Genomic DNA, 15,475 nt, shown 5'->3' with positions numbered 1-15,475 from the left:
GGCTGCCACCCGCACAACCCCAACCAGAGCCAAGGACGCACCTCAACCATGGTAGGTGCCCTTGGTCGGAATCAAGCTGCGACTCTTTGGTCTGTGGGCCAATGCTCTGACCACTGAACCAAACTGGCCAGGGCTAGGTTTGTTTTGTTTTTGTGTTTTTAATATATTTTCTTAGAGAGAGAGGAAGGGAGAGATAGAAACATTGATGTGAGAGAGAAACTTCAATCAGCTGCCCCTGGGGATCGGCTCAAGACCCAGACATGTGCCCTGAATGGGAGTCGAACCAAGACCTCTCAGTTCATGAATGATGCTCAATCCACTGAGCCACACCAACCAGGCCCAGGTTGAAGGTTTGATCCCCATCAGGGCAAATTACTGGAGGCAACCGATTGATGTTTTTCTTTCACTTCAGTGTTTCTCTCTCACTTCAATGTTTCTCTCTCTCCCTCCCTCCCTCTCCCTTCCGCTCTTCCTCTCTCTCTCTAGAATCAGTGGAAAACATATTCTCGGGTGAATATTAAAAAAAATTCTTACCAAAATTCTCCAACTTCCTGTGACTCAGGTTTTCTCAGCTTGAGCACTATCACTGTTTGGGACTGGATAATTTTTGGAGTGGGGGCATCCTCTGCACTGTACCATGTTGAGTAGCATCCCTGATCTTCACCCACTACATACCAGTGACACTTTTTGAATTGTGACAACCAAAAACACGTCCCCAGACATTGCCAAATGTTCCCTAGGGGGCAGAATCACTCAGAGTTGAAAACCACTTCTCTAGCTATGGTCCTCCTCCTCCTCCTGTTCACAGAGCCAGCAAATTGACTGTCTCCTAGAAGCCTCTTCCCTTGGCTTCTATGAACCACCCACCCTGGCTCTCCCCTGCCCCTGTGGCCTCTCTCTGCCTTCCTTACAGCCCCCTTCCCAGCCATTAACTTCAGCATACCTCAGGGTCACTCCTAAGCCTCTTGTAAACCTATACTGTGGTGAGTAGATGCATCCCACAGCTGAGCTTTCGCTTTAGTTTGCCACCTCTTTCAGCCACGAAGCTTCTCTGAGCTTCAGGCTCCTCAACCCCTCAAATTCAGTGTTTTCCAAACTGACCTTGACTTTCCTGCAAGCCAGCTGCTTGTTTCCCAGTGTCACTATCGTAAGGGATGGCACCACTGTCCACTCATTGGCTCTGGTCAGATATCTAAGCATAACCTTTGACATATATCTCTGGCACTTGTCCCTCTGGGTGCTTTCATCTCTTTTCTTCCATGTCCCCTGCCTTCATGCTAGACCAGGATAACATCATCCTTTGCCTGCATTAGTGCTCTTGCCTCTTAATTGGTCACCTGTGCTCCCTCTAAACCATTCCCACTGCAGAAAGGAATCTCTTTAACACTCCATATATTTCTCTGTCACTCACCTGCTTTAAAACTCCTCAGATAATGTGTCCCATTTCCTTTAGGATGCCTTCTCTGGCCCAACCCAGTCAGCTTTAGATGCTCTCTTCTGGGTTCCCCTAACAACTGGGCAGACCTGCAACATAGATTTTCATACTGCACTGAAGTTGGAACTTTCTTGTCCATTAGGTTCATATAATTCTTGGAGGTAAGGACCCTAATTATTCATCTCTGTATCTCTGGAGGTTGTCTGCTAAAGGGATGAATAAATGAAAGGGCCTTGGGATTGGAGGAAAATGCATATCAGCGTGGACGTTCATTCACCCAGCAAATATTTATTGAGTGCTGACCATGGACCCAGGCCCTGGCGACAGGAGGAATGAGGGACAGGATGGTGGCTGGAATGCTGAGAATGTTTCACGTGGTGACCTCAAGATTCAAAGTATTTCTCGCCAGCCAGGCTCCAGTCTCCACATTAGAGACATGCATTTGTTGTTGCCTATTCCATCCATAGTCGTTAGCTAGCTTTACTGTGCAGCCTTGCCCTGCTCTCTGTCCTAGTGTTTGGTCCCTCTGCATATGGCCCATGGGGGACCAGGAACCAGTCTCCACCCTCCTGGACTGTCTCTCATGCTGGCTGCTCAGTCATTAGCCTCTGATTCAGCTTTGCTCAGCTTCTATCTCATTGCTATGTACCTCTGGTTAGAATAAAGTCCTTACCCCTGTCCATAGCTCACAAGTCTTTTGAGGACCTGTCCCCCTCATCCCAGCCACTGTACCCCCCACAACACCCATCTCAGGTTGGACTGAGCTGCTTGTCATTCCCCAGACATGTCTGCTATTGCACTCTTGTGGTTTCATGAGGACTGTTCCCTCAGCAGGAATGTCCTTTCACACATCTAGTCAGCCTAATCACTTGTTCCCCCTTAATGCAAATAACTTTTGTTCCATATAGAAAAAATTTCATATGAGAAAAGAAGAAAAGTTTAAATTACCCATAATCCCACAATTGTGATTCATATCCTTCCAGACTTACTTCTTTACATATTCCTAGTAGTAAGCAATTGTGTACTTTTACAAAAATGGGCTTGCATCACCCAAACTGTGTGGGAAACTTTTTGTATCTGTGAACATTTTTCTCTGTTGTTGAGCATAGTATCTCCTCATCATAGTGGTTACATAGTATTCTGCTGTATGCAGGTTCTGAGTTTACAACAGGCTACAACTGTTTTTCTGTATTTATAAGCCTCACTGAGATAAGTATCCTGGCACAAATCTCTATTCACTGGTTATTTCCATAGAAAGTCTTCCTAGAAGTGAAGCAACAGATGTGAGTTTATCTGTGGTTTTGCTTTCCATGGTTTCAGTTACCCATGGTCAACAACTGTCTGAAAATATTAAATGGAAAATTCTGGAACTAAACAACTCATAAATTTCAAATTGCACATTGTCCTGTGTAGCGTGATGAAATCTCTCACTATCCCACCCGAGACGTGACTCATCCCTTTGTCCAGCATCTCCATGATACATATGCTCCCTGCCTGTTAGTCACTTAGTAGCCATCACAGTTATCAGATGGACTGTTGTGGTACTGCAGTGCTAGTGTTCAAGTGACCCTTATTTTACTTCATAATGGCCCCAAAGCCCAAGAGTAGTGATGCTGGCAGCTCAGACATACTAAAGAGAAGCCGTAAGTGCTTCCTTTAAGGTGTGTATGTATAAAAAGAAGCATAGTATGTGTAGGGTTCAGTGCTGTGTTGGATTTCCTGCATCCACTGGGGGGTTTTGGAGTTTATACCCTGAGGATAAGGGGAGACTACTGTACTTTCTTTTTTTTCTTTTTTTTTTTATCCTCACCCGAGGACATTTTTCCATTTTTTGTTCAGGTAGAGTGGGAGGGATAGAGAGGAACAGAGAGAGAGAGAAACATCGATGTGAAAGGGACACATCAAGTGGTCGCCACCCACAACCAACCAGGGCCGGGGACAAACTGCAACCGAGGTACATGCCCTTAGCGGGAACCGAACCCGGGTCTCTCCAGACCGCAGGCCGATGCTCTAACCGCTGAGCCAAACCGGCCAGGGCGAGACTACTGTACTTTCTAAAGCCCTTGACTGGTATTGTCAGCTTGCCCTCCAGTTTACACTCCTTTTCCCCACTGGCCCTTCCATCCCCTGGGTGGGGCAGGGTTTCTCATCTTTGCCAGCCTAAGTGAAGAATGACATCTGATCCTGGTGGTTATTTGCATTTTGATGAAATTTTATCTGTTTTCACGTACTTTCTGGCTGTTTGTACTCTTCTTTTATAAAATATCCTTCTTGTCCTTTGCCTGTTTTCTTTCTTTTGGGGGCATTTGTTGTATCTCTGGAGGTAGTCTGCTAAAGGGATGAATAAATTATTGCTTGATTAATTCACTCATCCCCTCAAGACCCAGTCTCTCCCTCAGTGAAGTCTTCCCTTGAGCTCCCATGGACCTTTAAAGGAAGACCTTGACTGCTCCTGCCCTCTCACATTGCAGGGGGAGGCCTCTTCCACAGGGCACTCACCTACCTCAGCCATGCACCCCCAGGTCAATTTGAGAAACACAGGGAATTAAAACAGTACGTCTGACTGCTTTTGTCTGCAAACAAAAGATGAAATGCTTTGTAATCATCTGTTGGTTTTAACCCTTGCCCAAAGAGAGAGGAGGTATGCTTGGAAATGGAAGAGCACTGGCCCAGGGTAGCCTGACAGAGCATGAAGAGTGCTCCACTAGGAGGCAGGCAGGCTTGCTTTTCTATAGGTGGTGGCTCTTGGAGCCTGACCAGCAGCATCTGGTGACAAAGAAGGGGGAGTTGGACACAGGCCCCCATCCAGATTCACTGAATCAACCAGGCAGGATATTTGAACATCTGACATTTAACCTTCCTCGAGGGAGGGCAATGCTGGGGATACAGCAAGTCAGAACCAGAGCTGAGAAGCACTGCGCCTGTGGCCAGAATGGAGGTGGTGATGTTTTTCCTTCAATGTGGAAAGTGAGAACTGGAGGGAGTGCCGACCTCTGGGACAAACCTCAGACCCAAGGTTTATTTAATGCTTTATCCCTGTCCCTTCTCCTTCTTGTTTCTTTCCCTCATCTTCTATCCCCTCCCCTCCCCACCACATCTCCCCTGCGGGGGCTCTGATGGCCCTAAGTCCAGGCAGGCCCTGCCTTCCTCTGACCCTAGCAGCCTGTACAGGATACTCGCCCTGCCTGAGTTCTGACACTGAGCACCCCTGCTCCCCTGCCAGACCTCAGACTTTCATATGGGACTGGTCTTCCATCATCCTAACTTAAAGGGTGAAGAGGCAGCATCTGACCTGCCTTCATGGCACCAAATCTTGCAGGCTCACTGCCTCTAGGGGGCAGGAGAATCATCTATAAGGAGCTTAGAAATGTAGGTTCCCATACCTGCCTGACATTCTGGGTCCCTGGGCTCTGGAGGATTCTAGGGAGCTGCATCATTATCTGCATGGCTTGTAGACCCTATTAGAGAAACAGTAACTTGGGGGCTGCTTTGGGAAGTGAGGGCCTTCCCTCAGGCACCTGGGATTCCTCTGGGGCTCCCCACCTGTATTTCTAGTATCAGCTCTCAGCCTGAGCATGTTGAAATCCTGGGGAGCTTTCAGAACTATTGAAGCCCACCACACCTGTTCCTCTCCACCCCCATTCCAATTTCATTGCTCTGGGATGTGGCCTAGCGAGTATTCATTTAGAAGCTTCCCCAGTGATTCTAATGGGCAACCAAAGATGAAAGTGTTTGGTTCATGGTGAAGGAAAGGGTGGAGGTTGATGCTCAGCACTGTGTTAAGCACTTTTCTCTATAGTCTCATCAATTGGGTGAAAGCCAGGGGCTCCCCTTTGTCCCTCCACTGCCTTTCTTCCTGCTGCACGCAGGTGCCCACCACAGAGGATAAAACAGATTGAGGGGATGGAGCCAGCCCTGAGGATAGGGGTGTGTGGAGATCCTTCCCCACCTGGCTCCAGAAGGCTCAGCCCAGCCTAGGAGTGCTAGCAAGGGAGCTGCTCCCTAGCACTTATGCTTCCCTGGAGCTCCCTCCTGCATCAGCCCATCTGCATGAGTCTTCCTTCCGCTGTCCCCTCTGGTGCACACTGCCCTTATCTCATACCTGCTCAAGCTCACAGACTCCACAGGGCTCTGCCTGGCTTGACACACTGTGTCTGCTCTCTCTCTACCACCTCTGGCCCATTCCCCCCATTTCCTGGAACATACACGGTGAAAGTCCCAGCTGGGCTGGAGTTTGGTTTGGAATCCATACCACAGACCTCCTCTGCATTCTCAGCACTCACATTTGTGGTCTGAACTGTTTGCAAGGACCCTAAGTCCCTGACCTGGAGCCAATTGTAGTTTTCTGAGTTTCAAGTATGACTCTCCTGATGGATGGGCCTGCGCCTATTCTCCAGGGCCCTCACTGTCCAGATCTCAGGAGCCAAGTCTCTGAGACCCCTGGGGTTTTATTAAAAATATGGGTCTGGAGGGTCAGGTTTTGTTTTTGTTTGTTTGTTTATTTGTTTATTTTTGTTCAGATAGAGTGGGAGGGAGAGAGAGGAAGAGAGAAAGAGAGAAATATCGATGTGAAAGGGACACATCGAGTGGTTGCCACCTGCACAACCCAACCAGGGCTGGGAACAAATTGCAACCAACGTACATGCCCTTAGCGGGAACTGAACCCGGGTCCCTCTGGACCGCAGGCCACCGCTCTAACCACTGAGCAAAACCGGCCAAGGCTGTTTTTGTTTTTTTTAAAAAAGAAAGCTGCCATGCAAATAATTTATATAACTACTACACCCTGAAGGAGGGAGAATGGAATTTCATGAAGTACTCCTTAAGTGTGGACTATACAGCGACTTCCTTCCAAAGCTTCCAGTATGGGGGGAGGGGGGGCCTAACAGTGGAGAAGAAACCTGTCAAATTGGCTGCCTCTGCCAGGGAATCAGGGTCAACATAATCTGTGATAAGTCACGTTGACAGCTTACACCCCTGATGTGATGTTATAAGAAGGGCATTTGTTGCACGTCTGTGGTCTTTCTCCCAAAACCCATCACACTAACCTAACCATGAGAAAAACATCTGACAAACCCAGGTTGAGGGGGATTATGCGACATTCCTGACCAGCTCTCCTCAGAACTGTCAAGGTCATCACAAGTAAGGAAGGTCTGAGAAAACTTCCCAGTCAAGAAAACATGATGACTAAATGTTACATGGGATCCTGAATGACATCCTGGGACGGAAAAGAACATTAGAGGGAAACTAAGGTTATGGAAATCAAATGTGGACTGAGCTAATAATGATGTGTCACTGTTGGTTCATTACTTTATAGCAAGAGTTTCATCCATTCTAGTATAAGATGTTACTAATGGAAAGCTGTAGGGGGTATATGGGAATTCTCTGTATTACCTTTGTAATTTTTCTTTAAATCTAAAAAATAATTTTCTTTTTTTTTTAAGTGGCAAACTGAATTAGGCTGTCCACTGAGTTCTGGGTCTCATCACAGAGATGGGCCTGGGTTCCCCGGACAATGCAGGCTGAGCTAGCATAGCTGCTATGAGGATCTCCGCCCCTATGTGGCTCACGGCCTGATTTATTTATTTATTTATTTATTTATTTATTTTTAATCCTCACCCCAGCATATTTTTACATTTATCTTCAGACAGAGTAGGAGGGAGAGAGAAAGAGAAAGAAACATCGGAGAGAGACATCGATTGCCACCCACACAGCCCCAGAGGGGTTGAGGATGAACTGCAACCGAGGTACATGCCCTTGGCCAGAATCAAACCTACGACTCTGGTCCACAGGCTGATGCTCCAACCGCTGAGCCAAACCACTGGCCAGGGCTATTTTTAAATTTTTTATTAATTTATTTTTTTAAGCATTTCCTGAGGAAATGTTTAGAGAGGGAGGAGGAGAGAGCAATCAGTTGCCTTCTGTACACCCTCTGACTGGGGATCAAACCTGCAACCCAGGTATGTTCCCTGATCAGGAATCAAACCCACAGCCTTTTGGTGCGTGGGACGATTCTCAACCAACTGAGCCACTCTGGCTGGGCGGCCTGGTTGTATTTTTTTACCTGCTCATTGTAATCTTCTGCCAACCATAGGAATGGAGCAAACCTCAATGAAGGTGGACCTTGATCTTACACACATCTCTGTTTCTGCCCAGGGCAGTGCCCTGTGTGTAGTGGGTGCCCCCTGACATGGCATGTGCGTGGGTCGGATGTGGACGCGCTGGTGTTTCTCTTCTCTGTACCTCCTCCTGCTTCCTCTGTAGTGAAGGTGTAAGGCTCCTTCCACCTCTGACCCTCGGCCTTTGTTCCTCTCTGGCCTCCTGGGAACCCACAGCCCCTAGCCTGCTATGCTGAGTCCCTTGTGGGTATCCAGTTGGTGGTCATTCCCACTTCTAAAAGTTTCACAAAGCTCTGGTCAGTTTGCCTCAGTGATTAAGAGTGTCAGTCTGCAGGCTGAGGCGTTGTGGGTTTGATTCCCAGTCCAAGGCACATACCTGGGTTGTAGGTTTAATCATCGGCCCAGTCAGGGTTGTGTGGGAGGCAATCAATCAGTGTGTCTCTCTCTCATCAATGTTTCTCTGTCACTCTCTCTCTCTTTCTCTCACTCTCTCTCTCCCCTACCCCTCCCTCTCTCCCCCCCCCGACACCCTCCCCTCCCTTCCACTCTAAACATCAATGAAAAAATGTTCTCAGGTGAAGATTAACAAAAAATGAAAAAATAAAAGTTTCACAAAGAGGGGACGGGGACATGCTACCTGTAACCTTGGATTTCTTTGGGAAGAACTTGGGTTTTTGCATTACTTACGACTCCACCAGACTTCAGCTGATGATGTCATCACAGTGGAGGCCACTATGAAGGGGAGCCCTGCAAGCTTGGCCAGGACTGTGAAGGTGGTACAGGGGCTGCCTGGTGGGGCTGGAACTTCTCTAAGTGCTGTCCTGTCCTTGTGCTTCCCATTGGGTTGCAGGTTCGGGAAAGTAAGAGAAACTAACGCTGAGTGGCACCAGAACCCAGCAAGCTCTCTCTGCTCTGATGTTGGAAGTGGTGGAAAGATGCCTATCTACCTATCTGCCACTTGTAACTGCCCTCCTACCCTTCCCAGACCCAGGCCCCCTCATACCCCACAGCGTGGCCATCCCCAGTGGGACCAGTCATTGTCATTGCTTTGGTGATGGGTTCCTCAGGATGCAGTCAGTAGCACAATGTTTCTTTTTAAGTAACAAAAGAAACATTTGTTCTTTGCAAAAAATGTACAAATTGGCCAAAGAAGTGTAACAAATAAACCATTAATACAGAGTGTAACCCCATTTCCTGCAGACCCTGGCTCTTAAGGTTCCTGTGTTTTTTTATCTTTTCTCTCTGACCTTATTCATTGGAGCCCAGCCAGACATAGGAGGGCATAGTCGTTTTCATCCTCTTTGTCTCTCTTGAATGGTTTACCAATGTGCACGTTCTCCCACAGGACACAGCTTGGGCTATGGCTTTGTGAACTACGTGACTGCAAAGGACGCAGAGAAAGCAATAAACACACTGAACGGCCTGCGGCTCCAGTCCAAAACCATTAAGGTAACAAGTGGTGAGCACCACCTCATTCATTCCTGCCCTGGGCTGGGGTCTGTGCCAAGCCCAGTTCACCTCATCGTCACTGTCGGGCACCATTAGAATCTTGGAAACCTAGTGCTTCCAGGGCATCTGGGGAGCCTCCTGTCTGCTCAGAACTGAGGCATTGCATGTCAGATGTGTTGAGTGGTGATCGTCCCAGGCTTCATGCTGTGGCTCATGGCTTCTTCAGCCCCACTAGTAAAGGGAGGGTTCCCATAAAGGGCACATACACAGAGGCAGCCCCCTCTGAGGCCCAGGCCTCCCCTGCCTGTCTCATGTCCGGCTGTAACATTCCCATTCTTGTGCAGCCCCATTTCCATGCCCTGCCCTCCCCACTCCTGGCATACTGTGGTGGCACATCAGTATCACCTTTTCTTGCCCCGTCACAGCCACTTCATTCAACATTCATTTAGCACACACTTATTGAACACCACTATGTTCCAGACATTGAACAAATCAGACAAATTCCATGTCCTCATGGAGCCGGGTATATGTATATTGTTGGCAGTAGACCCTTTCTTACCATCAGCCCCTACGGCCTCTTCTTGCCACCTCGAGTACACGTGCATGCCATTTTATCTAAGCCACTGCAAAAGTTCCTTTCAGACTTTCTTCAAGTTTGTAAAACATAAACCCAAAAGACCTAGAGTCATTTAATGTTGAAGAGTTGAGTGTGGAACTCAGGACACCCCTAGTCCACACAGCCTCATCTGGGCTCCTGTGGCAAGCACCTATTGCCAGGTGGATGTCACATTCCTAGCAGCACCCAGCTCTCTTGCCTACTACTCCTCACAGGCAGGTCTTGTTCCCAGTCCAGCTCATCATCCTGAGAGAGATAAGGCCTTGGTAGATGGACAGGTAGCAGAGTTGGATCCCTCAGTTACTCACTTTGTAAAACAGGAATAATGTTCCCTTCATCGAGATTTGAGGGTCAGGTGAGAAAATACTGCCAGCGGTCAGCTCATTGCCTGGTCAGTGGGGAGCTACCAGCAGATGCTGCCACAAGTGACAAGTATTCATGTGTTCTCCCACCATAGGTTGGCTTTTTCTCACCCCAAAATTTAACACCCTCCCTCAATGCTTTGACCACACACCTGTCCTAACCCCAGAAAGCGGTTTTGTTTTCAAGGTGTCATATGCTCGCCCAAGCTCAGAGGTCATCAAAGATGCCAACTTGTATATCAGCGGGCTCCCTAGGACCATGACCCAGAAGGACGTGGAAGACATGTTCTCTAGATTTGGGCGAATCATCAACTCCCGGGTCCTTGTGGACCAGACGACAGGTACGGCGGTGGCCTGGGATGCACGGTGAGGTTTTCCTCTAGGCCAGAGGCTGGGTTTTCTAGGGAAAATGTATCATGTTTGGTTTTAAATGTCATTAGTTGTTCTGCTGATGAAGATAGAATTGAAATGAGATGACATTGGCATTTGTTTTGAGACTGAGGAGATAAAGTGGCATGAAAGAGCCTCTGTGTCAGGCTGGCATTTCATGGTGAAAATACCAAACATTCTGGCATCAAGACATACTTTCCCTTAGGCACCCAAGTATCCCAGCCTGGCCTATGAATGGGTTTCAAGGGTTTGCTGCTGTTCTTATTGCAGGCGTACAAAGTGCGATGTGACGGTCTTTACTCTTGGTCCAGTCCTTTTTATTGCCCTGAAGCTACAAGGGTGGCTATTTCTAATTAGATGCCCCACCCACAGAACTCAACAGTGGTAAATTCCTCTCACTGATCATCCTGGCCCCTCTCGGGTCATCTCAGTTCAGGACATTAGCCACTTGGGCTCTGGGCTTTGCTAAAGCAGCCCTGGGCAGGCAGGCAGGCAGGAGGCTAGGTTCTGGCCCTGACTGTGTGGCCTGAATGCCCTGTTGACCTGGGAACTAGGATTGGGACATCCCTTGGCAAGTCCTATGCATACCTCCATTGGGAGCAGTGAGCTTGGGCCATGCCCACTTTAGGATTCCTCACTTCTGTTCCCACTAGGGGTGGGAGTCTGCTGAAAAACTAGAGAGGAAGCTTCTTGTTCAGTGAAGCAAGTAGAGTTGTCTGCAGTTGATTTTTATATTCTTCCAACACAGATTATTCACCACCCCCTTGGCTGTGGTTTTAAAACTAATATTGGGTAGTTAGGTCATAGGAAGTCATAGCTCTGAGGTGACCTCCCCTTTGTAAAGCAGACCCTGGAAAGCAGGTGGGGGCACACACATTTGTCCATGTTCCCTCTGAACTGTGTGCTTTGGGTGTCTGGCCTTGTCCCCTGCTCTCCCTTCTCTAGCCCCAGCTGTGGAAGCTGAGATTGGTGCCTGCTAGGGTCTGGCCTTGAGAGGAGTGGATAGCTTGATTGTCTGCCCCAGGGGCCTGAGGAGGAGTGGTTTGTGGAGTATGGTCTGCAGGCGCAGTTCACTGGCATTTCATGGGAGGTCTGGGTATCCCCCTAGTCTGGCACAGACTCTAGATTGCACTGCAGCGACATGGGTTGGGGATGCCATTTATTTGCGATAAAGCCCCCACGGAGAGAAAACAATGCAATCAGCTGGTCAGTGCATGTATTTATTCCTAGCTCCATTTGCATAGGAGCATCTGAATGGGCTGCCCAGAGACCCGCTTTTCTAGATCACACAATCACTGCTTTGCCTATGCTGATCTCTGTCCAGCACTGCTGAATGGGGCCTTGCTTTCTGTAGCCCAGCCACCTCGAGAATACACACCTGGCCACGTAGCTTTTGTTTCCCTCTCCCAGCCCTACTTCCTGACCTGGGGGTAGAATTAGGGGCTAAGGGCTCCCTTCTTTCCTCTGCTCTAGAGGAGGCCACACACCCAGGCCCCTCTACTAGGACCCTATGGAGCCCACAGGGGACTGAGGTAGAGAACAGTGTGGCAGGCAGATTTGCTTTTATATGACATGTTTTTTAGTGTTGAAGAAATGGGGAAACTGTCTTAAGAAACCTTTATATCCTGAGCTGACAGAACTTAATTTTTAAAAATTTATTTGCTTCTCTATCCATTTTAATTGTGAACTTTATAGTTACTCATCTGAAGATTGTGACATTGGTCTCTGCTCTTAATTCTAGAAAACACTAGGGGGGGAAAAACACAGAGCTATCTCCAAAAAGTGTGCATTCAACAAATTAGTGAATTAACATTCCCTTGTGTTAAATAACATATTATTTCTCTTTCTCAGGTTTTGTTCATTGCGTACGGCAAGTTTTCATTTGAAAGTCATTTTACAAAATCAAACGGGGAAACCCTACTTGCACACACACTACACTGTCTCCCTCTACTTGATCTTGAGGTCTTTATAAATAGAATAAAACTGTCTCCCTGAAGGCAGGTTCCTATAGGAGCCAGCCAGCTCCAGCTTTCAGCAATATTTGCCTGACATTAGATTTTGTTTACGTTTCCATCTGTCTAAGCTGTTGTTCATGCCCTTTAAGAGTGAATAAAAACAATACTTTTTAGGTGTTCTTTTGAACTGAAATAGAAAAATAAATTCGGGTTCTAGAATTTTCTGGGGAACACATGTGATTGCTAGGTCTGATCTTACTAATTCAGTGAGTGTCTCTGGCTGTGTGAATTTTAAATTTATATTTAAAGAGTCATGGAGCCAATTTGGGCACAGGCTTGAGGCTGCTAGGAGCTGCTGTATGATCTCCCAGGGCATGGTGCTGGAGGAGAGGCTGGGGGGAGAGGGAAGCTGGACAGCTAGCTTCGCAGTTGGAGTATTGTGTGCTGGAACATGGGAGCTGAATGGGAGGGCATCTGGTGTGCTCACTTAGCTGGTGGCCCAAGGTCTTGGGCTGTCCTGCTTTGATCAATGTTGTTCACTACATACTAAAGGCCTTTGTCTAGAGAAGAAAATGTGACTTATGACTGGCAGATGAGACGAGAGTGTCTGGAATAGGGCTGTTGACCACAGCCACCCCACCAGTTACACCTGTGACTCCAGCTCAGCGATGTCACTCTCAGACTGGCCCTTGCTGTCACCATTCCACTGCACTTGGACCTTCACACTTGACTCCCTATTTTGTCTCCTCAGGAGAAGGAGCTAGGCTCTTCCATGGCTCCAAATTCCCTCACCCCAACCCCACCCCATTCCTTGAGTTCTTCAAGGGCCAAGATCTTCTCATCATACCCTCATTCCTAGAATGTGGACAGACTGGATGTTGGGGGCAGCTGAGCCCTCTCCTACCTGGTATGCTCGGGTCTCACACTCATGCCAACTGACCAGACACTGCCTGTAGCAGTTGGGTCTTGGATCTCAGGCATCCTGGTCCTGTATCGTGTTCTTGCTCTGTTGAGGCATTCAAGGGTTACCTGCAGGTGCCTCAGTCTAGGTCGCAAGAGAAGGTGACTTCTTGAGGCAGATGGAGGCCATGGCAGGGGTGCCCTGGCCCTTCCTATGCAGAAACAGGACCAGGTATGGAGTGGGCCTAAGGCAGGGAGTATTCTTAACCTGTCAGGGAGTCTATGGGGGACTCTCAGCACTATTGTATGTGCCTGGTCAGTTTAGAGGAAGTGAATGACTTCACTTGCTTCCAAGGGCAGTTTGAGGACCACAGGAGGTCCCAGGACCTTACAGTAGTGAGTGAGGTGATGACAGCAAGAAAGAGCTGTTTGGATGAGGCTTGGTTACTGGGACGCCACACCTTCTGGGGATGAAGGAGAAGGCTGAGCTAGTCACCATGTAACCAGGGATTCTGTTGGGCCCACTGGAAAGGCAGCAAGCTGTAACGGCCTGTCCGGGCTATGAGGCCAGGTTGCTCCTTGTTCATTTATAACAGGCCTTCAGAAGCACCACTGCTCCTAGGGAGTGCTGGCAGGGCAGGGAAGGCATGGGAGGGTGCAGAGCCCATGGAGAAATCCTCAGACCCAGCCCCGGTTGCCCTCTCTATCCAGCCCGTCTGGCACACACACCACAGTGGGCACCTGGTGTCAGAATAGTGATAAGGGACTGGGAATGTGATTGCTTCTAATGTAGCTGTCTGTCACAAAAAATATCTTTTGGCACTGAGAAACTCAGAAGAATATCTGAAACTTTAATTGTTTATTAGTCGATTTTTATTTTTTTAAAAATTTGTTCCCTTTTTTAGGTAGTCACAGAACTATATTTGAGTTGTAAATGTCCCTTCATTCTTTTTTTTTTTTAATCCTCACCCGAGGATATTTTTTCATTTATCTTCATATAGAGTAGGAGGGAAGGAGGGAGGAAGGGAGAAAGAAAGAAACATCCATGTGAGAGAGACATATTCATAGGTTGCCTCCCACACAACCCAATCAGGGCCTGGCACCAAACCACAACTGAGGTACATGCCCTTGACTAGAGTCAAACCTGAGACTCTTTGGTCTGTGGGCCAATACTCTAACCGCTGAGCCAAACCAGCCAGGGCTTTTTTTTTTTTTTAAATCCTCACCGAGGACATACTTGGTGGGGGGGCATCGATTGGTTGCCTTCCGTATGTACCCTGACCGAGGTTTGAACCTGCAACCCAGGTGAGGGAATCAAACCAGCAACCTTTCGGTGCACAGGATGATACTCAGTCAATTGAACCACTTTAGCTGGGCTGTCCCTTCTTTCTTAATTTAAACATGGATATGTTTAGTGTTTCTAAATTCATTTCACACAGAATAAGGAAACCTTGATGCAGGAGGTCTTGAGACCCTGAGCATATTTAGGTTTAATTTTTGTTTATCTCATTAACCAGGCATCCAGTTTGAAGCACAGTAGACTGACTTACTTGATTTTTGTTTTTAAAAAATCTTTGCATTTTCCCCCCTAATTCCATTTTTGTTGGTTTGTTAAAAAGGTTTGTCCAGAGGGGTTGCGTTTATCCGGTTTGACAAACGGTCGGAAGCAGAAGAGGCAATTACCAGTTTCAATGGTCATAAACCCCCAGGTTCTTCTGAGCCCATTACAGTGAAGTTCGCAGCCAATCCAAACCAGAACAAAAACGTGGCTCTGCTCTCCCAGCTGTACCACTCGCCAGCGAGACGGTTCGGAGGCCCCGTGCATCACCAGGCACAGAGATTCAGGTGGGTCAGGAGAAAAGTGCTCTCACCTACCTACCCACCCAGCCATTCTCTTCCCACCATGGCTGGTGGTGTTTTGAAAGCTGTTAGAGCCCCACTGGTTGGGTAACCACATACAGTGGGAAGCCCTGGGCATGCCAGGCTGATCACATAGGAAGGTTGCACTCAGATTCATTTCCTGTCTCCATGTCCCCACCTTCATCATAAAGACATCTGTATGTCTTTCCAATTGAGTGTTGTCTTTAATTGGAATAAAAAAGATAGTGCCAGCTCCCACCAGCTACTGGAAGAATGGGTGATAACACTGCAGCATATAGTTTCTAGAGACATGAGGGTGTAGCCATGAATTAAAAAAAAAAAAAAAATACAGATACACACACACACACACACACACACACACATACATATAT

General features: G+C 47.8%; 1 protein-coding gene across 1 annotated transcript in view; it reads left to right on the top strand.

The window, feature by feature from the left end:
• ELAVL1 (ELAV like RNA binding protein 1) overlaps nucleotides 1-15,475 on the top strand; it is a 41,712-nt gene that overhangs the window by 21,894 nt on the left and 4,343 nt on the right. Inside the window, exons 3-5 of the mRNA XM_036240056.1 lie at nucleotides 8,897-9,000; nucleotides 10,166-10,319; nucleotides 14,843-15,068. Coding sequence (XP_036095949.1) covers nucleotides 8,897-9,000; nucleotides 10,166-10,319; nucleotides 14,843-15,068 — 484 coding nt within the window. The remainder of the gene's footprint in view (nucleotides 1-8,896; nucleotides 9,001-10,165; nucleotides 10,320-14,842; nucleotides 15,069-15,475) is intronic.

This window comes from Molossus molossus, unplaced genomic scaffold (assembly GCF_014108415.1).
Source record: "Molossus molossus isolate mMolMol1 unplaced genomic scaffold, mMolMol1.p scaffold_m16_p_4, whole genome shotgun sequence".
Taxonomy (NCBI): Eukaryota; Metazoa; Chordata; class Mammalia; order Chiroptera; family Molossidae; genus Molossus; species Molossus molossus.
This window is presented reverse-complemented; position numbering and strand designations above follow the sequence as displayed.